The sequence below is a fragment of the Erinaceus europaeus genome, chromosome 2 (assembly GCF_950295315.1).
Source record: "Erinaceus europaeus chromosome 2, mEriEur2.1, whole genome shotgun sequence".
In the NCBI taxonomy this organism is placed as follows: Eukaryota; Metazoa; Chordata; class Mammalia; order Eulipotyphla; family Erinaceidae; genus Erinaceus; species Erinaceus europaeus.
The window spans coordinates 186,269,942-186,295,760 of NC_080163.1; the positions used below are offsets into that span (position 1 = coordinate 186,269,942).

The 25,819-nt window shown below is 50.5% G+C and overlaps 2 protein-coding genes across 4 annotated transcripts in view; one reads left to right on the forward strand and one right to left on the reverse strand.

The window, feature by feature from the left end:
* On the forward strand, positions 1 to 21,336 carry RASGRP4 (RAS guanyl releasing protein 4). The gene is made up of 17 exons (XM_060185860.1): positions 1 to 153; positions 3,508 to 3,692; positions 4,239 to 4,344; positions 4,448 to 4,510; positions 6,076 to 6,207; positions 6,395 to 6,548; positions 9,337 to 9,510; positions 11,587 to 11,703; positions 12,862 to 13,137; positions 16,435 to 16,515; positions 16,602 to 16,706; positions 16,841 to 16,959; positions 17,150 to 17,294; positions 18,231 to 18,267; positions 18,906 to 19,037; positions 19,352 to 19,497; positions 21,092 to 21,336. The coding sequence occupies exons 1-17, from the start codon at positions 131 to 133 to the stop codon at positions 21,146 to 21,148; spliced, it is 2,052 nt and encodes a 683-aa protein (XP_060041843.1). The 5' UTR covers positions 1 to 130; the 3' UTR covers positions 21,149 to 21,336.
* The window catches only part of FAM98C (family with sequence similarity 98 member C), a 26,598-nt gene continuing 3,985 nt past the window's right edge, over positions 3,207 to 25,819 (reverse strand). The window contains exon 8 of one of the 3 annotated variants that reach the window (XM_060185856.1): positions 3,207 to 3,446. In XM_060185856.1, the coding sequence (XP_060041839.1) occupies positions 3,222 to 3,446 (225 nt within the window). In that variant the 3' untranslated portion in view covers positions 3,207 to 3,221. Of the gene's footprint in view, positions 3,447 to 22,734; positions 23,107 to 25,819 lie in introns of those variants that run through there. The other 2 variants (XM_060185857.1, XM_016193129.2) reach the window with 2 other exon arrangements.

The following is a 25,819-nucleotide window of genomic DNA, read 5'->3' on the forward strand; positions in this document are numbered from 1 at the left end:
GGTGGCCGGGGAGGGGCAGTTCCTCTTTCCTTCCCAAGCACAGAGGAGGCCCCAGCTCCCAAGGGGCTAAAAATTGGAGTACCCGGTAGGCGGGGAGGGGCCAGGCCGCCCTCTCCCCCCCACCGGAAGCATGAACAGGAAAGACAGCAAGAGGTAAGAGGACCCTGTCCCTGGACACCTGGGGACACGCAACCACTGGGCCTCCTGTTGTGTGGGAAGGTTTGGGGGTGCTGCTAGAGAGGAGGTAGGGTGCTGGCCTCCCCTGGGAGTAGGAGCAGGGGTGACAGGTGGAAAGATGCTCTCTTGAATCTGGGGGCCTGGCTCGGGTTCTGCTGGCTGTGTCTATGCCTGCTGCTCCCTCTCTCTGCAGCCTGAGCGGTTTGCACCCCCTCCTACCCCACCCCTATACCGCCTCCCCCAGTCCTCCCTGGGGTCTGCCTGGTGCCCCATCACAGCCACTGCCCCCTTGACTGGAAACTCCAGGCTCCTGCAGGGCCCTGCCCCAGGGGAGGGAAGTGTGACGCAGGGCCAGGCAGCTCCCCAGCCTCTTAAACCACACCTGGTAGCTCCCTACAGATTGCAGGGGGCAGGCAGTTGGCAGGTAAGGGCCAGCAAGTTTCCTGGTAGGGCTTCCTCAAACCCGAGCAGGTCTACTCTCCTATCATCAGAGGGGTGATGGTGAGAGGGGTCTCTGACCTGGGGGAGCTCCACCATGCTTCCCCCAGCATGTCCCTGATGGTCTAAGGGGTCCTCTCCCCATAACACACCCAAGACGAGTGCTGGAGACCTGGCTGTGTGACCTTAGGTAAGTCACTTAACTGCTCTGTGCTTCGCTACCTTCTGTCAATAGACTAACCTGAGGCCCAGCTCCTGGACCCATGGTTCTCAAGGCAGGGCATGCAAGCATGAGGGTTACTGAAGAGCTTGTAAAACACAGCTTTCCGGGCCCACCTCTCAAGTTTCCACCTCTGGAGGTTTGGGGTGTGGCCTGAGAATGGGTGTTTTATCACGTTCCCAGGTGATGACAGACTGTGCTATGGCACCCCTGCTCTAGCCCACTGCTCAGTCCTCTGCTTGGTTAGTGCTCAGCACTCAGTAAATGCTGTTGCCATTCAGCCTCCTTCCATGCAATTTACTGAACCCACTGAGTATGCCAGGGACCTGGCAGTGCCTGAGTAGAAGGGTCTGTGGATTTCTGAATTCATTCCCCCACCCTGGGTCTGGCTTCACAGCCCATTCCGCCCCATCACTTTCTCTCTCTGCATCTCAAGGTCAACTGTCTCTCCTCTGGCTACTTCACAGCCAGAGCCAACTAAAGTCCCTGTTTAGCACTTTTGGTAAAAAGTTTATTTGTTTATTAATGAGAGAAGCACAGCATTACTCTGTCACATGTGATGCCAGGGACTGAACTTGGGATCTCTTGCCTGAGAGTCCAAAGCTTTATCCACTGTGCTATCTCCTGGGCTGCTATTTAGTACTTTTGAAGAGTTAGGTATTGAGTGTTCATCAAAAGTTCCTGGGGAGAGGCCAGGTGGTGTCACACTTGGTTAAGCACACACATTACAGTGTGCAAGGATGCAGGTTCAAGCCCCTAGTCCCCCCCCTGTAGGGGGAAAGCTTCACAAGTGGTGAAGAGGGCTGCATGTGTCTCTGTCCCTCTCCCTTTTCAATTTCTCTCTGTCTCTAACCAATAATAAAAAGAAAATTAAAAATATTTTAGGGGGCCAGGTGGGTTAAGCGCACATGGCACAAAGCTCAGGGACTGGCATAAGGACCTCAGTTCAGTCCCCGGCTCCCCATCTGTAGGGGGGTCGTTTCACAGGCGGTGAAGCAGGTCTGCAGGGGTCTACCTTTCTCTCCCCCTCTCTGTCATCCCCTCCTCTCTCCATTTCTCTCTGTCCTATCCAACAATGACAGCAATAACAATAACGATAAACAAAAAGGGCAACAAAAGGGGGAAAAAAAAAGTCTCCAGGAGCAGTGGATTCATAGTGCAGGCACCGAGCCCCAGCAATAACCCTGGAGACAACAACAACAACAAAAAAAAAATTCCTAAGGAAAGGTCAAGAGGCTTGGTGAATGATGACCCTCTATTTAAAATATATTCAATTAATTTATTGTTTAAATGAGAGAGAGATACAGAGAGAATGAGACCAGAATCCTGCTCAGCTCTGGCTTATGGTGGTTCTGAGGCTTGAACCTGGGATCTTTTGTGCCTTAGGCACAAAAATCCTTTCTGCATAACCAATATGCCCAACCAACCCCCATTTTTCCTAAGAGGAAAACTGAGACCCAGAGAAATCAAGTGACCAACACAAAGTCACACAGGGGTTAGATATTCCTCCACCGGGGGGTTAGGCAGAAGGATCCCGGTTCAAGCCCCCGGCTCCCCAACTGCAGGGGAGTCGCTTCACAGGCGGTGAAGCAGGTTTGAGGTGTCTCTTTCTCTCCCCCTCTCTGTCTTCCCCTCCTCTCTCCATTTCTCTCTGTCCTATCCAACAATGAACGACATCAACAACAATAATAACCACAACAAGGCTACAACAACAAGGGCAGCAAAAGGGGGGGGATATGCCCATGATATATGGCCCCCAGGGCCACAATGCCAGGCTACTGATCCCTACCTCCTCTACCATCCCCTTCTGTCTCTCCATTACCCTTTTTCCCCAACTGGCACAAGTGGAATGAGGGCTATTTTTAAACTTTCCTTGAAGCTGCCTCCACCCTAGGGACCCCGCCTGGCACTGATGAGCCCTGGTGAGGTCACTCCACACACTGCTCTCCAGGCTTCAGGTCCAGGGACCCAGCCTGGCAGTGACACGAGTCCTCTCAGAAGGCAGGAGGACTGATGTAGGAGGCAGTGGCTGTCAACTTAGTGGGGGGATCAGGCTGGGGAAAGAGTGAGGATGGAGTCTCAGGGCTCCACCTGCTCTAGTGATGGCTGGGAAGAGCAGGCTTGGAGAGCAAGAGACTCCTACAGCAACTCCTCAAACCCTTGGGAGTGGGAGGCTTGGGGAAGGTCGGAACAGGGCAAAGGGGTGTTTGAAGGTAGACCATGATACAGTGAGAAGTAACAGATTTGAGGATCTGCCACTGGGGTGCACCAGAAAGGCTGGGGATGGGGGTCTGCCAACAGGAATTCTCTCCCATAATGCTTTGGGTCTGTACAGGGCAGGGGGTTGGGGGTGGGTAATGACTAGAGGAGGGAGTTCACATGATTCTCACGAGGGTCCTGGGGTGGGGGTCAGTTCTCCTGCTCTCCCTGATTCCCTACAGTTGGCAGAAGGAACCCTTGGAGTCACCCAATGGGAGAAAATGCCCAGGGCTTGGACTAACCTGGGGTTTTCTCCCTGGAGTTCATTCTGGGTCAGGAGTAACCCTGGAAATTTGCCTTGTGGTTGCTTCTCCCATGATGCCTTGGGGAGGTCAAGAAAAATCCTGGGGATCTGCCAGAAAAAAGAAGAACCTATGATTTTTTTTCTGATGGGGATAGCGGTATGCCCACAGGAAGTCCCATCAGGAATGCTTGGGGAAAACTGGGGGTCGGGGCCGACCCCGGCAGGCCCGCCGTCACAAGACATGCCCCAGCCCCCGGGAAATCAGCAAGGTCATGGCGTCCATGGCTCTGGGCATGCTGAACGAGACCAGCTGCAGTGAAGATGAGCTGCTGGAGAAATGCATTCAGTCCTTCGGTGAGTGTCCTCTCCCTGGCCAGCCTCCTCAGCCTAATGTTGACAGCATTTTTAAGTTTTTTGTTTACCAGAGCACTGCTTAGCTCTGGCTTCTGGTGGTACTAGGGATGGAACTTGTGACCTTTGGTGCCTCAGGCATGAGAGTCTTTTTGCATAACCATTGTGCTATCTCCTGGGCTCCATCCTAAAGTTGGGACACATCCATCTACTTCTCTCTTGGGCCTCACTTTGAGAAGAAGGGTATAATATGGAGGCAAGGCTGTGTGGAATGAAGCTCAGTCATTACCTTAGGGATAAAAGACACCAGCATTTCTTCCTGAGATGCAGAAGGGGAGGAGGTCTAATGCTATTTCCATCTGAAACATGACTTGCACTGCGCTGGCCCTTGAACAGCATAGATTGGGAAACTGAGGCACAAGGAAGTTAAGTTGCCTGGTTAAGTTCAGGCAGGTAATCATGGGTAGATCTGGGCTTGGAGCCATGTAGCCCATCTGGTTCTGGAGATGAAGGGACCCTTCTGACAACATCCCCTTCCTTTGTCCCCAGACTCGGCGGGCAGCCTGCGTCGTGGGGACCACATTCTCAACATGGTGCTGGCCATGCACAGCTGGGTGCTGCCGTCCACCCAGCTTGCTGGCCGTCTGCTGACCTTATATCCTCCAGGGCTGAGTGAAGGTGGACGGCAGCTGGGATATGGGGATGGGTGAGCAGGCAGGTTCAGGAATTTGCCTGTAAAAACCTTAACCACAATTCAAGTACCAGGAGGCCACAGGGAACACACAGGAACTGAGGCGGCTGCAGATCTGTCACCTGGTCAGGTAGGTCTAGGCCAGCCTCTCCACAGCTTGGACCCAAGACCCACACACACACCCTGATGTCCCCTCAAAGCATCTTCAAACCCACCTAGCCTTGCTCTCCAAATCCCACTTCCCAAATACCTACAGCTGGTTCTTTTTTTAAAAAAAGATTTTATTTATTTATGAGAAAGATAGGAGGAGAGAAAAAGAACCAGACATCACTCTGGCACATGTGCTGCCCAGGATCGAACTTGTGTGCGACCTTATGCTTGAGAGTCCAAAGCTTTACCACTGCGCCACATCCTGGACCACCTACAGCTGGTTCTTAAGACCTTCCCTGTTCTACTCCTATACGCTCTCCGAAACAACCCCCTGTCACCTACAGACTCTCTCCCAGCTGGTGCCCAGAGACCCCCAAACCTAATTCCCAAAATCCTCTACCTCCCACATGCCCTATTCTAGTTTTTTTTTAAGATTTTATTTATGTATTAATGAGAAAGATAGAAGCAGAGAGAGAAAGAACCAGACATCACTTTAGTACATATGCTACGGGGGATTGAATTCAGGATCTCATGCTTGAGAGTCCAGTGCTTTATGCACTACACCATCTCCTGGACCACTCTAGTTTCTTTCTAGATTTATTTGATAGAGGAGAGTTGGATAATCCAGAGAGTCTGACACATGCAATGCTGAAAATTGAACTCGGGACCTCATGCTTGAAAGTCCAGTGCTTAGTCCACTGTGCCACTTCTCATCCCAGTTTCTTTTCTTTTTATTTATGCATTTTTTAAATTTATTGCCACCACGGTTTTCACTGAGGCTCAGTGCCAACACCATGAATCCACCACTCCTAGCAGCCATTTTTTCCTTCCTTTTTTTTTTAATTTCTAATTTGTATTAAGTAGGACAGAGAGAAATTGAGAGAGGACGGGGAGATAGAGAGGAAAGAAAGACACCTGCAGACCTGCTTCACTGCTGGTGAAACAGAACCCCTACAGGTGGGGAGCCGGGGATGGAACCCAGATACTTTCGCTTGGTGCTATGTATGCTTCACCGGTGCTCCACGCCCAACGCACTCCCCATCTGTTTCTAAGGCACACCCTCACTTTCTTTCTTTCTTTCTTTCTTTCTTTTTTTTTAAAGATTTTTATTTATTTTTTAATGAGAAAGATAGGAGAGAAGGAACCAGACATCACTCTGGTACATGTGCTGCCCGTGATTGAACTCAGGACCTCATGCTTGAGAGTCCAGTGCCTTATCCACTGCGCCACCTCCTGGACCACACACCCTCACTTTCTTACCCCCACAATCTTACCTTCAGGTGTTCCCTCCATTCTAGTACCTGAAACCCCCATCTTTCCTGCTTCCTTCCAAGAGATGCAATCACTTCCAGGACGTTCCCCAGGTTGTCTCACACAGACACACGCCCCCACCAAGTCCACATCCAAGGGCTCCCCAGTCCTGCTCCTAGAAAGCACACCAGCCTGGTGCTTCTCTGCACCCTGACCTTGCAGACATCCCCAGCTCAGCGCCCAGAGCCTCTTCTCAGAGACGGCCTTCTGCCCCCATCTCCAAAACACCCACAGGTACTGGCTGACCCAACACCCCGAGATGATGAGGCGGGAACCCCAGCTACAAGAGGTGTTCGATCGCTTCTGGACCACTGTGGGTCAGGAGGGTAACTCAGCTCAGAGGAACCTGGGCCACGCCTCGAACCTGTGAGTTGGTCATTCCCCTATCCTCCCCACCCTACTCTGCCATCGCCCAGCAAACCCCCACCCTAAGCGTCCAGGACCCCAGCGGGTCTTCCAGAGCAGTAACGTCATCCTTCGAGCCCCACCCATCACACCACGCCCTGCCTCCTACTTCCTAAGCCCCTCCAACCCAAAGCCCCTTTGCCTGCAGCCTGAGCCCAGGTGGCCCCGGCCCTCCGCCACAAGCGAGCAGCCCAGGTCTGGGCAAAAAACGCAAAGTGTCCTTACTTTTTGATCACCTGGAGACGGGGGAGCTGGCACAACATCTCACTTACCTGGAGTTCCGGTCCTTCCAGGCTATAACGGTGAGGACACCCCTGCCCCATGTGGGGTGGGGCGAAGCCTAACTGAAGGGCCCGCTTGGGCCTGGAGCTGGGGTCTCACTCTTAGGTTTGGGTACTATAGGGCCCCAGAAAAATAACTTTAACTGACTGATCACAAGTCCCCAGGGTTCAAATCCCACCAGCCTAGCTTTGAGTTTTTTTTCTCAACCTCTCCAGGCAGGACTGTTTTCTATAATAAAATGGAGGTCATGATACTTCATTGGGATGGCTGCCAGAATTAAATTAATATGTCCATTTGGAAATACTTATCTCAGGTGGGAGTAGATAGCATAATGGTTATTCAAGGAGCCTGAGGCTACAATGTCTCTGGTTCAGTCCCTCTCACTACCATAACCAGAACTGAGCAGTGCTCTGGGTAGAAAGGAAAGGAAAGGGAAGGGAAGGGGTTGGGAGGATAGGGGGAGGAGGAAGAGGAAAGGCAAAAAGACAGGCTTGTTGCAGGGCCGAGGAGATACTACAGTGGTTCTGCAAGAGACTTTCATGCTTGAAACTCTGAGGTCCCAGGTTCCACCCCCAGCACCACCATAAGCCAGAGCTGAGTGGTGCTCTGGTGAAAATAAAACATAATACAAATGCTGTTGATATACTTGTACATAGTAAGTGCTTAAAATATTGTAGGGGCTGGGTGGTTGACCTGGTTCAGTGCACATGTTGCAATGCACAGGGGCCAGGGTTCGAGCCCCCATCCCCACCTATGGGGGAAAGCTCTGCAAGTGGTACAGCAGTGTTGCAGCTCTCTCTCTCTCCCTCTCTCTCTCTCTCCGTATTTATATTCCCCTTCCCTCTCCATTTATAAAATAAAATATTTCACTAGAGAGTCATTTATTGCAAAAGCATCTTAGTGCACCGTGTTCCCATGTACATTATTTGTAAAATGAGTATTTAACAGCTCCTACCTCATGAGGTCAGTGCCTGTTCACAGTAAATACTATCTGGCTGGCCCATTTGAAATTGCCATGTTTTACTTACCATATGAAATGGTAGTTTCACATGCCTCAAACTCTAACTTGTGTTATATACCGCCATTCGCATGTAAAGGGGAAGTAAGGACCTGATTCCCTGTTTTTTTTTTTGTTTGTTTGTTTTTGTGTGTGTGTGTGGCTACTCAGGCTTTACTTTTTTTTAATTTTCTCTTTTGTTGCCTTTGTTGTTCTTCATTGTTGTTGTAGTTATTAATGCTGTCATTGATGTCATTGTTGTTAAATAGGACAGAGAGAGGAGGGGAAGACAGAGGGGGAGAGAAAGATAGACACCTGCAGACCTGCTTCACTGCCTGTGAAGGGACTCCCCTGCAGGTGGGAAGCCGGGGGCTTGAACCGGGATCCTTACGCTGGTCCCTGCAATTGGTGCCACGCGCGCTCAACCTGCTGCGCTACCACCGTCTGCCACATGTGACTTTTTTAGGTAGAAAAAACAGAGGCAGGGGCTGAGTGATGGCATACCTGATTAAGCACACACTTTACCATGTGCAAGGCCTCAGGTTTGAGCCTCCACTCTCCTCCTACAGGGGGGACACTTCACAAGTAGTGAAACAAGTCTACAGGTGTCTATATCCCTCCCTCTCTACCTCCCCCTTCCCTCTCAATTTCTTTGTCCTATCAAAGAAAGAAAGAAAGAAAAAAAAAAAACAGACACAGCACAGAACCTTTCTTGAGTGCAGTGGCAGCTGGCTGGAGCCCAAGTCATGCATGTGACAAAGCAAGTACACTATCCAAGTAAGCTCACTTTCAACCCCCCCCTCCTTTTTTTCCTCTGAGAGCCAAGGTAGATAGCACAATGCAAAAGACTCCCATGACTGAGGCTCTGAGGTCTCAGGTTCAATCGCCAGCACTACATAAGCCTGATAGAAAGGAAGAAAGAAAGAAAGAAAGAGAAAAAGAGAAAGAAAGAGAAATCTGGTTGCACACACACACACACACACACACACACACACACACACAGGGTGAGCACTGTTTAATGCTGACTCCCTTGAGCGGAATAAGAATTCAGTTTCATATCCTCTTCCCCATCCTTCCCTTTGCTGACTGTAGGCCAGTGCAGTTAATAGCAATAAGCTGGATTCCCACCCTGACTCATGCTTTTGTGACCCTGATAAATTACCCTCCCTGTGACTCAATAGGAATGATATATAGTGTTCACTTCACAGCCTAGGTGAGTCCTTTAATGTAGTTTTTGTTTATTATTATTTAAAGTTGTATTTCTCAGTGAGAGGGGAGAAGCTGAGTATCACTTTGGCACAGGTGACGCAAGGGTTCAAACTTGGGGCCTCATGTTTGAGAGTCTAATGCTTTATCCACTTTGTCACCCCCTGGGCCTTAAAATATAAGGTTTTTTTTTTAATGTTTATTTATTTCTTAATGAGAGAGAAAAAAAGAAGAGAGACCTGGAGTACCACTCTGGTACACGTGATGCCAGGGGGTTGAATTTGAGACCTCATGCTTGAGTCCAATGCTTTATCCACTGTGCTACCTCCCAGGACTCTCATAGGAGAATTTGTTTCGAGGATTAGTTAGCATGACAGAGGCTCGGAAGAGTGCCTGACTTTATTTAAACATTTCTCCTCTGGAGAGGACCAAGGTGATGTCAGGAACGTGTGACAGCTCCTGACAGGAGAGACAGATGACAGCGGTCACTTAAATTAAGCCAGGCTAGGACATCTGAGATCAGGACTGGTAGAGGATCAAGGGGGAGTGTGATAGCAAGGCCAGAGAGCAACGCCCTGATGCCCATTTCGCCCCCCCCCCCACAGCCCCAGGACCTGCGGGGCTACGTTTTGCAGGGCTCGGTGAGGGGCTGCCCGGCCTTGGAGGGCTCCGTGGGTCTCAGCAACAGCGTGTCCCGCTGGGTGCAGGTCATGGTGCTCAGCCGCCCGGGGCCCGCACAGCGTGCGCTAGTGCTTGAAAAGTTCATCCACGTTGCACAGGTGAGGCGCCCCCCACCCGGCCCCCGGCCCCCGCTATTTTTCTGGGTCCTGGGCCCAAGTCTGTGAATGCCACGCCGCAGTTAGCGTGACCTCGTTATGCAAAAAGATCTCCATTCTTGAAACTGAGTTTCCAGGTTCAATGCCCAGCACCATTATAAACCAGAGCTGAGGAGTGCTCCCCTTCGAGGGTGATGTCATTATTTCGTGGCCCCGCCCCTTTACGCTACACCACGCCCACCCGGGCCCCACCCTCCAGGCCCTTAGAGTTAATCTGGGTCTGTGAGGGCGCTTCTTCCCTAGCCTGGATTTCAGTGCCTGCTGCCTTCCCCTTGGTCCTAGACGTGGCATTTGACGACGTCCCTCCGGAACCATCTCCCAAGCCCCGTGCCGAGACAGTCTATATTTCCCAAGGCAGTGAAAGCAGCTCTTCTATAACACCCCCCCCATCTTGCATCATCTGCATCCCAGGCCCCCAGATGCAATGACCGTCTCCTCCTGGCTCCACCCCATCATGTCACTCTCGTCACTCCTTCCCTCCCCCGACCCCACTTCCAGATACCTTCCCTCCTTTCTGGAGAAAAGGGAAGCCCTCCTTGCCCGCTACCCCCACCGTCAGCAGGGCCGCGCCCCCGTTTGTACTTCCTCACAGACCACGCCCTTCCTCCCCTGGCGGCGCCTCATTCCTCCTGCCCCGCCCCTTCGACCTGACCCAGGTCGCTCCACTGTGGCACCCTTCACACTTAAACAAGGGAGCTGGGGAGGTAATTGGTGCCCCTTGCCTGGCTGACCTCCCTCTGACCCAACCCCCTCACCCATTTTAAAAAATATTAACTTTCACTACCGGGGATCAAACTTGACACCTAATGCGAGTTCAACCCTATCCACTGTGCTACCTCCCAGGGAGCAGGCCCCCAGTGATCTTTACCAGACTCCTGATTCTGCTGAGGGCCCTGATCTCCTCAGCTCCCCTAGAGATCTGAACCCTACCCCAGTTGCCTGGCATCTGCACATACCCTCCCCAAAGCTGTCCAACTCTCCATACTTGTCCCCCAGTTCTCTCAGACTGTTACCTGCCTGGCACCCATATAATGCCCACACACCTGCTTGTAGCCCAATTCTTTTTATTTTTATTTATTTTTAATTTATTTTTTACCAGAGCACTGCTCAGCTCTGGCTTATGGTGGTGCAGGGGATTGAATATGGGGCTCTGGAGCCTCAGGCATGGGAGTCTGGTTGCATAACCATTATGCTATCTACCCCTGCCCTTTTTTTTTTTTTTTTTGCTTGTCGCCCAATTCTATCTAGCACTTTTTAAAAATATTTACTTATTTGTTATTTATTTGATAGATCAGAGAGAGATTGAGAAGGGGAGATAGAGACAGACACTTGCAGCACTGCTTCACTGCTCATGAAGCTTTCTCCTTGCAGGTGGGGACTGGGGGCTTGAACCTGGTCCTTGTGTATGGTAATGTGTGCGCTCAACTGTATAAACCACTGCCTCCCTGCCCACCCACCCACCCCTATTTGTTTTTGGTAGCACAGAGAGAAATTGAGAGGGGGGGGAGGTAGAGAGGGAGAAAGAAAGGCACCTGTAGCACTCCTTCACTGCTCATAAAGTTTCCCCCTTCCCCACAGGTGGGGGTGAGAGGCTTGATCCCAGGTCCTTTCACATGGCAACATGTGTGCTCAACTGGGTGAGCTACCTGGCTGATACCCACATCCACGTGCGCCTGAATCTCCAATTTAACTGAGTTGCACAGTTCCTGTTCCTGGCAGACTGGGTTTTTTTTTTTTTTTTTTTTTTTGGATAGAGAGTGAGAGACAGGGAGAGTGACAGGAAGGGTGAGACAGAGACACAGCAGCATCACCCCAACACTGGTGAAGCTTCTCTCCACCCCCTACATGTGCAAGTGCTTCCATGTAGTGACTGGGGGGGGGAGGCTCAAACCCCTTGGCGTGAGCACTCTACCAGGTGAGCCACTTCCCACCCTTGCCCATGGGACGCTGTCCTCTGAACTGCCCACCTGCCTGTCCTCTTATGTGGTGCCCATGCTTTTCATTGCCCACTCTTCCTAGAGGCTCCACCAGCTGCAGAACTTCAACACGCTGATGGCGGTCACAGGAGGCCTGTGCCATAGCGCCATCTCCAGACTCAAGGATTCCCACGCCCACCTGAGCCCTGACAGCACCAAGGTAACCCCCCACTGCCCTCCCCAGAGTCCCCGGTGACCAGCTATGCTGAGCCACCTTGTCCCCCAGACCCCCCTTCCCAAAGCCCTGAAGTCAGCTAGAGACCTCACTTTCTCAAACCCAATAGATGCCATCCACCCCCCTCACCCCCCCCCGTTATTCTTCCTCCATCCTCATCGGTCCACCCTTCTCACTGATCCCTCTCTGCTCTCTGGCGCCCAGTCCTGAGCAAGACTTCAGAGACAAATGGGAAACTCGTAGGAACTGTGTAGGCTGGTCAGGGGAGGTAGCATAACGGATATGCAAAAAGACCTTTTTGCCTCAACTTCCAAATTCCAATTTCAGTCCCTGGGGCAGGCAGTGGTACAATTCAATCTACTGCACCACCATAAACCAGAGCTGATGAGTGTTGTAGTAAAAAAAAAAAAAATGTGTAATCCATGTGGGGTATGCAATTGACACCCCCCCCCCACCCCATGTGTGCATCTCAGGGAGCACTGATGCCAACATTTGTGGCTCCAGTGAAAGGAGCATGGGTTAAGGTGTCCTGGGAGAAATCAGGGATAATGAGTTATTTGTCTGAGGTCAGGAAGAGGCAGGGATATTAGGGTGGAGATGCCTTAGGGGAAGCGCTGTTGAGCCTTGCAGGCTGAACTAAATAAAATATCTGGGCTTTATCCAGAAAGCAGTGGGGAGCTAGGGAAGGTTGGGAAAGAGGAAGGGTGGAGAGGAGGTGAAGACAGTGTAGCTCAAGGAATGGGGAAGGATAGGCAGGAATGGGATCTTATTTATTTATTTATTTATTTATTTAACCAGAGCACTGTTCAGCTCTGGCTTATGGTGGGGGGGGGGGTGTTGAACCTTGGACTTTGGAGTCTCAGGCATGAGAGTCTGTTTGCATAACCATTATGCTATCTGCCCTCCGCCCAGGAATGGGATCTTTATGAGACAGGGACGTAAGAGGAAGAGCAGTTTGGGGAGCTGCTGAGGTCAGGGAGCTGCAGGGCACTGAGGGATCTGGGGGGCATGCTCACAAAACTATTGGGTCCCCGGGGTTGGGAGCTCCCAGAGGAGGCTGTTAAATAAGTACTCTGCCCAGGGGATTATGGGCACTGAATGAGCCTCCCCAGTAACTTCCCCGGCCACGCCCCTCCCACACAGGCCTTGCTGGAACTGACGGAGCTCCTGGGTTCTCGCAACAACTACGCCCGCTACCGCCGCACCTGGGCCGGCTGCACTGGTTTCCGGCTGCCTGTCCTGGGGGTGCACCTCAAGGACCTGGTGTCCCTGCATGAGGCACAGCCTGACAGGTTGCCCGATGGCCGCCTGCACCTGCCCAAGCTCAACAGCCTCTACCTACGGCTGCAGGAGCTGGCCGCTCTCCAGAGGCAGCAACTCCCCTGCAGTGCCAACGAAGACCTGCTGCACCTGCTCACGGTGAGCTGCCACCCCCCCAGTCCCCCCCCACCCCGCACATATCCGTCTCCCTGGGGCTCCCAAGCCCAGAGCCTCGTTGGTACTAAGATGTAGCTGGGGTGGGTGAGGGTCTGCAGGATCATTCAGGGTTAAATAGTGCTGGAATGCACAGCCCTCATGTGGCTTTGGGCAGGAAACTCTTGGCCTCAAAACTCTTGTCTGCAAAATGGGAATGACAGCAGTTTGGTCCAACCGGATATATAACAGTGATGAGCTGATTGTATTCCTCTCGCTCATTAAAAAAATAAATATTTGGAGCCGGGTGGTGGCACACCCGGTTGAGCGCACATGTTACAGTGTGCAAGGACCCAGGTTCAAGCCCCCAGTCCCCACCTGCAGGAGGAAAGCTTTGCTAGTGGTGAAGCAGGGCTGCAGGTGTCTGTCTATCTCCCTCTACTCTCAATTTCTGGCTGTCTCTATCCAATAAATAAATATAATAAAAATAAATATTTTGGGTTGGGAAGACAGCATAATGGTTAAGCAAACAGACTGTCATGCCTGAGGCCCTAAGGTCCCAGGTTCAGTCCCCTGCACCATCATCAGCCAGAGCTGAGCAGTGCTCAGTCTTCTTGCATAACCATTAAGCTACCTCCTCTGTCCTGTCACTTTTATTGCTGAGTTGTTTTAAACTTACATTTATTTAATAAGAGAGTTGTCAACTGTATAACATTAATCCCCCAATAAAGAACTAAATATAACCAGGGCAACAAAAGAGAATAAATAAATAGAACTAAATAATAATAATAGAGTGGGGTGTGCGGGATTGAACCTGAGACCTAAAGCATGCCTCTGCCTGCTGAGCCACCTCCCTAGCTGCATGGGTTCTGACACAGAAGCAGCCCTGCCCTAAGATGACTGGAGCCTGAGGCATGTACTTCCCTGACTCAAATATTTGTTGAGCACCTGCTGTGAATCAGACACTACTTTAGGCTCCTGGCAGTGAGCAAGTCAGAAAAAAAAAAAAAAAGTGTTCTTTTTCTTTTTTTTTAACCAGAGCACTGCTCAGCTCTGGCTTATGGTGGTGCGGGGGATTGAACCTGGGACTTGACAGAGCCTCAGGCATGAGAGTCTGTTTGCATAACCGTTATGCTATCTACCCCCAAAATGTGTTGTTCTTCTGGGACAGTCTGTGAAAGAGCAGGTTGTGTGGTGTTTTAGAGGGCGAGGACTGTGGGAAAAAGGACAGAAGGGCACGGGCAAGGAGCTGTCACTGTGTATGACTGGGTTTGGTTTTGGTCTTTCTGCCGGGGTTGTGCTGGGGGTTTGAGCCTACATGGTTCCACTGCTGCCTGTGGACTCTTTTTAGTTTCCAGATGGAGGATTAGAGAGAAGAGAGGGAGCCAGAGACATAGAGGAGAGACACCACAGCATACTCCACTACTAGTGAAACTTCCTCTTGCGTGATACTCCCATGTGTTGGTCAGGGACAGAATCCAGGTCCTCATGCATGATAAAGTGTGCACTCTGCCGGCTGAGCTATGTCTCAACTCCTGGGGTTGCCACTTAAAACATGTATTTATTAATGAAAGAGGGAGGAGAGAATCAGGTTATCACTCTGGCACCTGGGATGCCAGGAGTCAAACTCAGTACCTCATGCTTGAGGGTCAGATGCTTTAGTCACTGTGCCACCTTCTGGACTACAGGGGTTTGCCATCTTCATAGAATCTGAAAAAGGCTCATTAAGAATAAAATGGGCTGTTCAAGCCCCCGGCTCCCCACCTGCAGGGGAGTCGCTTCACAGGCAGTGAAGCAGGTCTGCAGGTGTCTGTCTTTCTCTCCCCCTCTGTCTTCCCCTCCTCTCTCCATTTCTCTCTGTCCTATCCAACAACGACAACAGTAATAACTACAATAATCAAACAACAAGGGCAACAAAAGGGAATAAATAGATAAATATTTATGGGCAACAAAAGGGAATAAGTAATTAAGTATCTTTTTAAAAAGAATAAAATGGGCTAAGGAGGGACTAGGGAGACTGGCTAATGGGCTTTGCAAAAAGACTTTCATCCCTGAGGCACCAAAGGTCACAGGTTCAATCACCGTAAGCCAGAGCTGAGGAGTGCGCTTAAAAAAAAAAAAAGTTATGATACATCCTGTATAGAGAACAGGGGTGGGGTAGACAGCATGATGGTTATGCAGAGACTCTCGTGCCTGAGGCTCTGAATTCCCAGGTTCAATCCCCTACTCCACAATAAGCCAGAGCCGTGCAGTGCTCTAGTGTTTCTGTGTCTCTCTCTCTCTCTGCACCTCTCTCAAAAATAAAATAAATAAAATATTTTTAAAAAAAAAGAAATCGGGAGACAAAACGGGATTATTAGCAGGCTTTTTTTTTTTTAAGAGAGAATAAATGGGTGGTCTGAGAGTGGTACAGTGGATAAAATGTTAGACTCTCAAGCATGACGTCCAGAGTTTGATCCCTGGCAGCCTATGTACCAGAGTGATGTCTGGTTATTTTTTTCCTCTCTCTCCTCCCATCCATTAATAAATAAATAAAATATTTAAAAAGAGAGAGAATAAATGGGACTCTATGGGAAAGAGGACCCTCGGGGCCTCCAGAGAAGGACTTTGGGAAGAGGATGAAAGTAGGAAGTCCCTGTAACCTAGGAGGTGGGACAGTGGGTAAAGTGTTAGACTCAAGTATGAGGCAGCAAGTTCAATCCCCAGGATCACATGTGCCAGGGTGATGCTCTGGTTCTCTCATCAATAAATCTGAAAGACAGAAGGAAAGAAAGAAAAAGGAAGATGAAATAACTCACATGGATAGTAACACTGCTTTGCCATGTGCACAACCCAGATTTGAGTCCATCCCCCATGGTATTGAAATGCTGTGGTCTCTTTTATGTTCTCTCTCTCTCTCTCTCTGGAAGGAAGGGAGGGAGGGAGGGAGGATGGAAGGAAGGCAGGCCAGGTGGGCCAGGTGGTGGTACACCTGGTTGGGCAAGCATTTTACCATGCGTAAGGACCTTGGTTCAAACCCCTCCCTGGTCCCCACCTGCAGGTTAGGAACTTCAGGAGCAGTAAAGCAGTGCTGCAGGTGTCTCTCTTTCTCTCTCTCTCCCTTCCCTCTCAATTTCCCTGTCATTACCTAATAAACAGCTGAGTAACTAAATAAATAAAACTTAAAAAAAAAAAAAGGAAGAAGAAAATAAGGAAAGCAGAAAGGGAGGAAGGCAGTAAAGCAGGAAGAGGGGTCCAGGCAGGGGAACGGGTGGTGGGTGGGAGGGTGGAGATGAGGGTGTGTGCCGCCCTGCCCTTCCTCAGCTGTCCTTGGATCTCTTCTACACGGAGGATGAGATCTACAAGCTCTCCTACTCCCGGGAGCCCCGCTGTCCCAAGAGCCTGGTGAGACCCAATCCCTGCCCTTTGATCCCCCCACCCCCAGTCCAAGCCCCTGCCCTGACTGACCAGGCCCACTGTCGCTGCTCCAGCCACCATCCCCCTTCAAGATGCCCTTGGTGGTAGAATGGGCCCCCGGCGTGACGCCCAAGCCCGACCGTGTCACCCTGGGTCGCCATGTGAAGCAGCTGGTAGAGGTGAGGAGGGGACCGTGGGGTCAGTTAGGGGCTTGGGTGTGGGCAGGAAAGGAGACATCTGAGCAGAGAGGGAAGGAAGCTCAGGCCCTAATGGACTGACCTGACTCCTTTCCGCCCTCCATGGTCTTCTGAAGTCTGTGTTCAAGAATTATGACACTGATGGCCGCGGGACCATCTCCCTGGAGGACTTTGAGCGGCTGTCGGCCAGCTTTCCCTTTGCCTGCCATGGCTTACACCCGCCCCTCCGCCAGGGGTAAGACCTCCAGATCCTGGGGGGGTCCCCACAAATGAAACATCCCGGGGCCTCTAACAGAGGAAGACACTGGGGTTGTCTGGACACCTAGGGCTACCCGAGCAGGGGAGAGAGCTTCATGAGCAGCGGAGCATGCTGTGGCAGCTCCCCCTTCTCTGTCTCTCACCCTCCACCCGGTCTCTTCCCCTAGGAGTGGCGCCTTCAGCCGGGAGGAGCTGACAGACTACATGCTCCGGGCCAGTGCCATCTGCTCCAAGCTGGGCCTGGCCTCCCTGCACAACTTCCACGAGGTCTCCTTTCGCAAGCCCACTTTCTGTGACAGCTGCAGTGGCTTTGTGAGCAGCCCCCACACTACCCCCCTACTTCCCCCAGACACTGACTCCTCCCTCACAGCTGGCCCTGCCCAGAAATTCAAATACCACCCCCACACACACACCCAGTTCTACAAAAACCTTCTACACTGGATATTCCCTGCCTCATGAGTCATCTCTGAAATCTAGATTAACTCCCAAATCCCAGAGGACCCTCATCCTGGATACTGTTGAAAACTCTGGGTCAGCACCAGAGGAAGCTCTGGTTCTGTGTTCTCACTCTCTCTCCCTTTTAATATTTTTATTTATTATTGGATAGAGACGGAGAGAAATTGACAGGGGAGGGAGAGAAAGAGGGAGAGAGACACCTGCAGCCCTGCTTCAACACTTGAGAAGCTTCTCCCCTGCAAGTGGGGACCAGTGACTCGAACCTGGGTCCTTGCACACTTTAACGGGTGCACTTAATGAGGCAGAGGCACCACCACCTGGCCCCCAGAACTGACATTCTATGAATTCCAGCTTTTACCTTCTTCTCAGGTCCTAGTTGATGCCTCCAACTTGAGATCATCTCCAGATTCCTTTCCCCTACTTAAGCCTCTAGCTCTGAGAACTTTTTTTAAATTTTAATTTATGTATTTATTATTGGATAGAGGCAGAGGGAAATTGAGGGGAGAGGGAGATTGAGATGGAGACAGAGAGACACCCACAGCCCTGCTCCACCACTTGTGAAGCTTTCCCCCTGCAGGTGGGGACCAGGGGCTTGAACCTGGGTCCTTGTGCACTGTAGTGTGTATATTTAACCAGGTGCGTCACTGCCTGGCCCTACTCTGAGAACTTCCCAAACCTAGATATAGTGTCTAGTTGTCCAAACAGCTGCTCCCCCCCACACACCCCCACAAGCCCATACACACAGCTCTGCCTCCCTTACCCGAGGTGACCTGCTGTGTTCTCTCTTCCCAGCTCTGGGGTGTCACCAAGCAAGGCTACCGGTGTCGGGGTGAGTAGGAGGAGGAGACTGCTGCAGGCTGGAAGAGTGGGGGGCAGAGGCTAGAAGAATGGGGGGGTTCAGGAGCTGGGTGGTAATGCACCTGGTTGACAGCACATGTTACAGTGAGCAAGGACCTGGGGTCAAGAACCCTGTCCCTACCTGCAGGAGGAAAGCTTCTCAAGTGGTGAAGCAGGGCTGCAGGTGTCTCTCTGACTCTCTCTCTATATTTATTTATTTATTTATTAATGGGAAGGATAGGAGGACATGACACACACACACACACACAGAGAGAGAAAGAGGGGGGGAGAGGAAACCAGAGAGAGAGAGAGAGAGAGAGAGAGAGAGAGAGAGAGAGAGGAAACCAGACATCACTCTGGTACATGTGCTGCCAGGGACTGAACTCGGGACCTCATGCCTGAGAGTTTGATGTTTTATCCACTGCACCACCTCCTGGACCACCCTCTCTCCCTCTTCCTCTCAATTTCTTGCTGTCTCTATTGAATAAATAAAGATAATACAAAAAAGGAAGAAGAATGAGGGAATCATAATGGAAGAATGAGGGCACAGGCTGGAAGAATGAGAGGAGCAGGACAGCAGAATGGGGGCGTAGGTTGGGCCTCCCATCCCTAACCACTGCCCTCCCCCAGACTGTGGGCTGTGTTGCCACAAGCACTGCAGAGATCGGGTGAAGGCAGAGTGTAAGAAGCCAGGCTCCAAGGACGACGGCAGCTCCCCAAGAGCCTCCACCCCACCCTTACTGGTTCCTCATGCCAACTGTGGTAAGACCCCCGGCTGAGAGATGTCTCACCCAGTACCTTACCATTTGAGAGGACCTGGGTTCAAGCCCCATTAGTCACCATATAGGAGCAGCATGCAATGGGGAAGCTTCCAAAATGGTAAAGAGGTGCTGTGGTGTCTCTCCTTGCTGACTCCTCTTGTCTTTTATTGAAAGGGAGGAGGCACAAAAGCCCCCAAATGCAATGGTCCCAGGGGTGGGAGGTGGGGGGGAGAGGTAGAGGTAACGGGAGATTTACTGCAAGGCCACGGGGTCCTGCACATCAACCCACCAGGCAACACCCCTTCCCTCCACCAGTCCCACAAACAGGCTCTGAGGACAGCCTCCCCTACACGATACCCCAGGACTTGGATGCGCTACCCCAGGACTCTGAGACTGAGTGCTACCCTCACCAGGCCTCAACCCAGCAGGAGCCCTCCCACCTTTCCTGGGAACCAGAGACGGTGAGAAGGAACAGTTCTGCACCCCTAGCTGGGAAAGGGAGACCAGACTGTCCTGGGCACCCAGACAGAATTGAGGTAACAGAGGAAAGTAAAACTACACATGCTTCCTTCTTGGGTAGGAGGGGTTTAGATACTGGGTACTTTTCTTTCAGTGTGTGTGGTGGGGGGAATGGGGGGCGGAACCTCACATATGTGCAGTTTCACAGCTCCTGGGCCAGTATTTTCATTCTTTTTACTTCAGAGAGAGACAGAAACAGAAAGAGGGGAAATGAGATACATCCCCAGAGCTTCCCCTAGTACTGAAGCATTCCCATGTGGTGCCAGGGCTCAGATCCAAGTCATGCACCCTACCAGGTGAGCAGTTTTCCAGCGCCTGCTTAATTTTTAATGTTGGGGAGTCGGACGGTAGCCCAGCGAGCTAAGCACATGTGGCGCAAAGCACAAGGACCGGCGTAAGGATCCCGGTTCGAGCCCCCGGCTCCCCACCTGCAGGGGAGTCGCTTCACAGGCGGTGAAGCAGGTCTGCAGGTGTCTGTCTTTCTCTCCCCTCCTCTCTCCATTTCTCTCTGTCCTATCCAACAATGACAACAACAATGACATCAATAACAACAATAATAACTACAACAATAAAACAACAAGGGCAACAAAAGGAAATAAATAAATATTAAAAAATATTTTTAAAAATTTTAATGTTGGGGGATTATTATTATTTTTTAATATATTTATTATTATTTATTTATTCATTTTGTCGCCCTGGTTATTGTTGTCATTGATGTTGTCGTTGTTAGATAGGACAGAGAGAAATGGAGAGAGAAGGAGAAGACAGAGAGGGGGAGAGAAAGACAGACACCTGCAGACCTGCTTCACCACCTTTGAAGCAACTCACCTGCAGGTGGGGAGCTGGGGACTCGAACCTGGATCCTTAGGCCGGTCCTTGTGCTTCGCGCCACGTGCTTAACCCGCTGCGCTACCACCCAACTCCCTATTATTATTATTATTATTTTTAAGATTGACAGAGGTAGAGAGAGTGGAAGAGACTGCAGCTCCCCTTCAGTGTAGTGAGGACCCAGCTAGAGCCTGAATAACACACATGGCAAGGCAGTGCACTATCCAAGTGAGTTATTTCCCCCTTTTAATTGATTATTTATTATTATTTTATTTGTTTATTTTACCAGAACACTGCTCAGCTTGGCTTATAGTGGTGCTGGGGATTGAACCTGGGATCTCAGAGCCTCAGGCAATAAAGTCTGCTTGCATAACCACTACACTATCTCCCCAACCCAGGTCATTCATTCTTGTAGTTAACAAAAAGTCTGAGTGAATGTGCCTGGGTCCAAGTTTGATCCCCAGCACAACATGAGAGGACCACCACACCAGCGGAAGCTCCACAGATGGTAGTCTGGTGCTATGACTGACGTCTCTCCCTTTCTCTCTCAGATAAAAAGAATGAAAAGTTGCCCAGGGGTAGTGAAATCACACAATAGCAAGGCTCCAGTGCCAAAAACAAATTTTGGGGTGAGACTTTTCTCCTTAGCAGTGAACCATCTCTTAGATCTAGTATACCCCCATAACTCATGTTTTCACCTCCCCCCAGGTCCCCCTCCCAGCGGCGGCCCCACCACCCACCCAGCCTTCCAAGCTGAATTCCTAGACTTCACCTCAGTCTCTGCTCTGTCCCCCCAAGTCCTGTAATTCAGCCTCCAGTGGAACCACCAAAAGCACCGCCTCCCTTCCATCCACACTGCCCCTGTGGAGTCATTATCACTCAGCCTTTTCCCCCAAAGAAAGCTCTTTTCTTCTCTGATATCTGAGTGGTTATTAACTGTGCTTTCTTTCTGCATGTAGTACCCATGTAGCTCCATTTATAATCCTTTTAACAAGACTTATTTATGGGGCTGGGAGGCAGAGAACCCCAGAGTATCACTCCCATACATGTGGTGCCAGGGATCAAACTCAGGAACTCAAGTTCAAGAGCCCAGTGCTTTATTCACTGTGCTACCTCCTTGGATACATTTAGACACACTATCTTTTATGTAAAAACAAACAAGCAAAACAGAAGCCCATACCACCAGCTAAATTGACAGCAAGGGGTAGGAGGGGGAGGAGAGGGACAGAGTTCAGATCTAGGGATGCAGACAGGAGAGACGTAGAGACAAGGCGTGGAACCAAGAGCCCTGCACTGGCTTCACCCCAAATCAGCTCTGCACCTCCAACCACGTTCTGCCTCTGGTACTCTGGCCTCCATGGTCCCTGAACATGCCCCGTACCTCAGGGCCTTTGCACCAGCAGTTCATTCCCTCTGCCTGTAAGGTTCTTCCCTAGAGGTTCCCTGGGCTCCTCTTTGGGACTTAGCTCCAGGGGGTCACTCTCTTTGAGGCCTCCCCTGACCACACTCAAGAGTCTTCACTTTACCTTCCTACATTATCTTGCTCCAAAGTCCTTCCCCCACCTGACAAACTACCTGTTTCACCTGTTATATTTTTTTCCTCCCAGTCCCTCCTCACTAGAAACACTGGCGTCAGGAAGGTCAGGGTTTTGTTTGTGTGTTTTGATAGAGGCAGAGTGAGAGAGACCAAAGCACTGAAGCTTCCTATAATGTGTGTGTGTGTGTGTGAGGGGGCTATCCAAGTGAACTGTTTTGCCAGCCCAAGGGCCAGGGTTTTCACTTGTGTTTCGTTTTGTTTTTCTTAAGATTTTATTTAAGGGGCTGGGTGGTGACGCACCCGGTTGAGCACATGTAATACAATGCACAGGGCCCTGGGTTCAAGCCCCCAGTATCCACTTGCAGGGGGCAAGTTTCACAAGCGGTGAGGCAAGTTTGGTGAGGCAGGTATCTCTGTCTCTCTTCCTCATTACTCCCCCCACGCCTCTCAAATTCTGTCTCTAGAATAAATATACATTTTATAAAGACTTTATTTATTTATTAATGAGAAAGATAAGAGGGGAGAAAGAGAACCAGAGCACCACTCTGGTACATGTGTTGCCAGGGACTGAACTCTGGACCTCGTACCTGAGAGTCCAATGCAGTGTGCCACCTCCTGGATCACTTACTCTGTTTTCTGTTGCTGTGTCCCTGCAACTTGTCCAAGGTCCTCCTGTCTGTCTCCCCTGCTCACCATCCACAGGAAAGGAAAGAGCAAAGGACTTGGAGGGTTAGAGTAGCAGGGACCTGTGAGGCTCTCCTCACCCCCATACACCCCAGCACCCCTGACCTCGCACCCAGAGAGACACATCCTGTCATAAAATAAATTTATTTTCCAAGGAACATGGCCCTAGATGTGGAGTAGTGGATAGGAGGGTGTCTGGGTATCCCGGGAACACAAGATATGGAGTCTGGCACCAAGAGGAAACTCAACCTGACACCCCAGAAATTTATTAGTAGTGTCAGCATCTCTGAGCGGCCCTGCCCCCTTGTCCTTCCTCCCCCTACCTCAATGGACAGTCCCTTCACTTCTTCTTCTTCTTCTTTTCGCCCCAGCACTGGCGGCCTGCCTTCTGACGGCCTGCCTTCCGCCCGCCTCCGTCCTCTCGTCTGCTTTGCCAGCTGGGCATGGGGGCTTCCAGCTCACTCGGGCGGCCCCCCCGATCGGGCACGTTGCCCATTAGCACCTGAGAGTTGATGAAACTTGAGTTTCCAAGTAGCAAAAAAGAGTATCTTGGACAAGAGGGCCAGAGAGCCAAGGGAACAGCATAAGGTTGAAAAACAAGGGCAGGCAGCCTGGGAGGTCACACAGCGGATAAACTGTTGGACTGTCAACCATGAGCTCTTGAGTCTGATCCCCAGCATCATGTGTACCAGAGTGATGCTCTGCTCGGGTTCTCTTGCTAATAAATAAATGAGAGGGCTGGGTGGTGGTGCACCTGAACACACGTTACAATGCGTAAGGATCCGGGTTCAAGCCCCAGCCCCCACCTGCAAGGGGAAGGAAAGCTTTGCAAGTGGTAAAGCAGTGCTGCAGGCATCTCTCTCCCTCTCTATCCCCCCTTCCCTCCCTATTTCTGGCTATCTCTACCCAATAAATAAAGATGATAAATAAATAAATAAAATAGAAAGAAAGAAAGGACCCAGATTCAAGTCTCTGGTTTCCACCTGCAGGGGAAAACTTAGAGAGCAGTGAAGCAGTGCTGCAGGTATGTGGCTCATTCCCCCTCTCTGTCTCCCCCTTCCCTCTTGATTTCTGTCACTATCAATAAATAAAATAAATACTTAAAAAAAAAAAGAAAGAAATAGGGAAAGAATCAAGGACACCTGGTACACCTGGTATAGCACACACATTACCATGCTCTAGGATCCGAGTTCAAACCCCAGTCCCCACCTGTAGTGGAGAAGCTTTACAAGCAGTAGAGTAATGTTGCGTCTCTTTTCCCTTCTCTCTCTCTCCTCACCCCTCACTTTATTTCTCTGTCTCTATCAGGAGGGAAAAAAAAATAATAAATGGCCACTTGGATTGGTGGAGTTACCATGCAAGTACCTAGACCCAGGAAAAATCCTCGTGGCCAAAAGAAAAAAAAAAAAAAAACCCATCAACAAATTAAAAACAGAAAAAGAAAAGAAGGGCAGCTGTTGCCTCTTAAGGGACACAGGAAGGCGGGGCTGAGTGAGTGGAGGACAGAGGCCTAGGATTTTGCAACTGCATTTTTAAAAAATATCTATTGATTCCCTTTTGTTGCCCTTGTTGTTTTATTGTTGTAGTTATTATTGATGTCATTGTTGGCTAGGACAGAGAGAAATGGAGAGAGGAGGGGAAGACAGAGAGGGGGAGAGAAAGACAGACACCTGCAGACCTGCTTCACGGCCCGTGAAGCCACTCGCCTGCAGGTGGGGAGCCGGGGCTCGAACCGGGATCCTTCTGCCACTGGTCACCCACAGTGCTACCGCCCGACTCCCTGCAACTGGATTTTAAGGGCCTCAGCAAGAAGGAATAAAGGAGGTAATGGCAGAGGCCCAGGTCCCTACCAATATTAGTGAGGACATTCAGGGCTTTGTATAATATTTCTAGCAAGTGCTCCCCGTTCTCCCCCTGTGTGTGTGTGTGTGTGTGTGTGTGTGTGTGTGTGTGTGTGCTACAGCACTACTCACTTCCAGCTTATAGTGGTGCTACAGATTGAACCTACGAACATTGCTCTAGTGCTCATAAAGTTTCCCCACTACAGGTGGGGACTGGGGTTTGAACCCAGATCCTAGAGCATGTGTGGGCCATACCAGGTGTACTACCACCTAATTCCTAGATTCTTTCCCTCTTTCTTTTTTTTTTTTTTTAATTTATTTATTCTATATACGGAACTCAGGCATGGAAGTCTATTATACTATAGCTGGTACTATATCTTCACCCTCCATGTCTTATAAAATCTTTTCGTTTTTTTCCCCCCCAAAGCACTGCTCAGCTATGGTTTGTGGTGGTGCTGGGGATTGAATCTGGGACCTCAGAGCCTCAGGCATGACAGCTTTTTTTGCATGACTATTATGCTATCTCCCTGGCACAATTTATGTTTCCCCCCCAAAAAATATTCATTTCTTCTGCATTACCTATAATATTATTTACCCATAGTCTTTTCATTAAAATTATATATATTTTTTTAAGTGGCCCAGTAGGTTGTGCAGCAGTAAGAGTTGTGGACATCCAAGTATGAGGTCCTGAGTTCAATTCTTGGCAGTGTTTATGTCAGAATAATGCTCTATTCCACCCCCCATAAATGAAAATAAAATATTTTAATGCTGGGGAGCGGGGAGGCAATACTGGAGTCAAAGCTGGAGAGGTGAACAGAATCTGTAAATAATTGGCCTGTCTTCTGAAGGCACTAGGGACACACAGAAGGATCCTGAGCTAGGGAGGGACACAGTCAGATTTGTTTGCCTCCAGGGTTACTCCTGGGGCTCGGTGCCTGCACTATGAATCCACTGCTCCTGGAGGCCATTTTTTCCCTTCTGTTGCCCTTGTTGTCTATCATTGTTGTTAATATTATTGTTGGATAGGACAGAGAGAAACTGAGAGAGGAGGGGAAGACAGAGAGAGGGAGAAAAAGACAGACACCTGCAGACCTGCTTCACCGCCTGTGAAGCGACTCCCTGTAGGTGAGGAGCTGGGGGCTCGAACCGGGGGTCCCTACAACCGTCCCTGTGCCGTGTGCCAAGTGAGCTCAACCCCCTGCGCCACCGCCCGGCCCCCCATGGTCAGATATGTCAGAAATATCCTGCTGGGGCCAGGTGGTGACACGCCTGGTAGAGTCTACAATGTGTAAGGACCTGGGTTCAAGCCCCTGGTCCCTACCTGCAGTGGAGAAGCTTTATAAGCAAGTGAAGCAGTGCTGCAAGTAATACTCT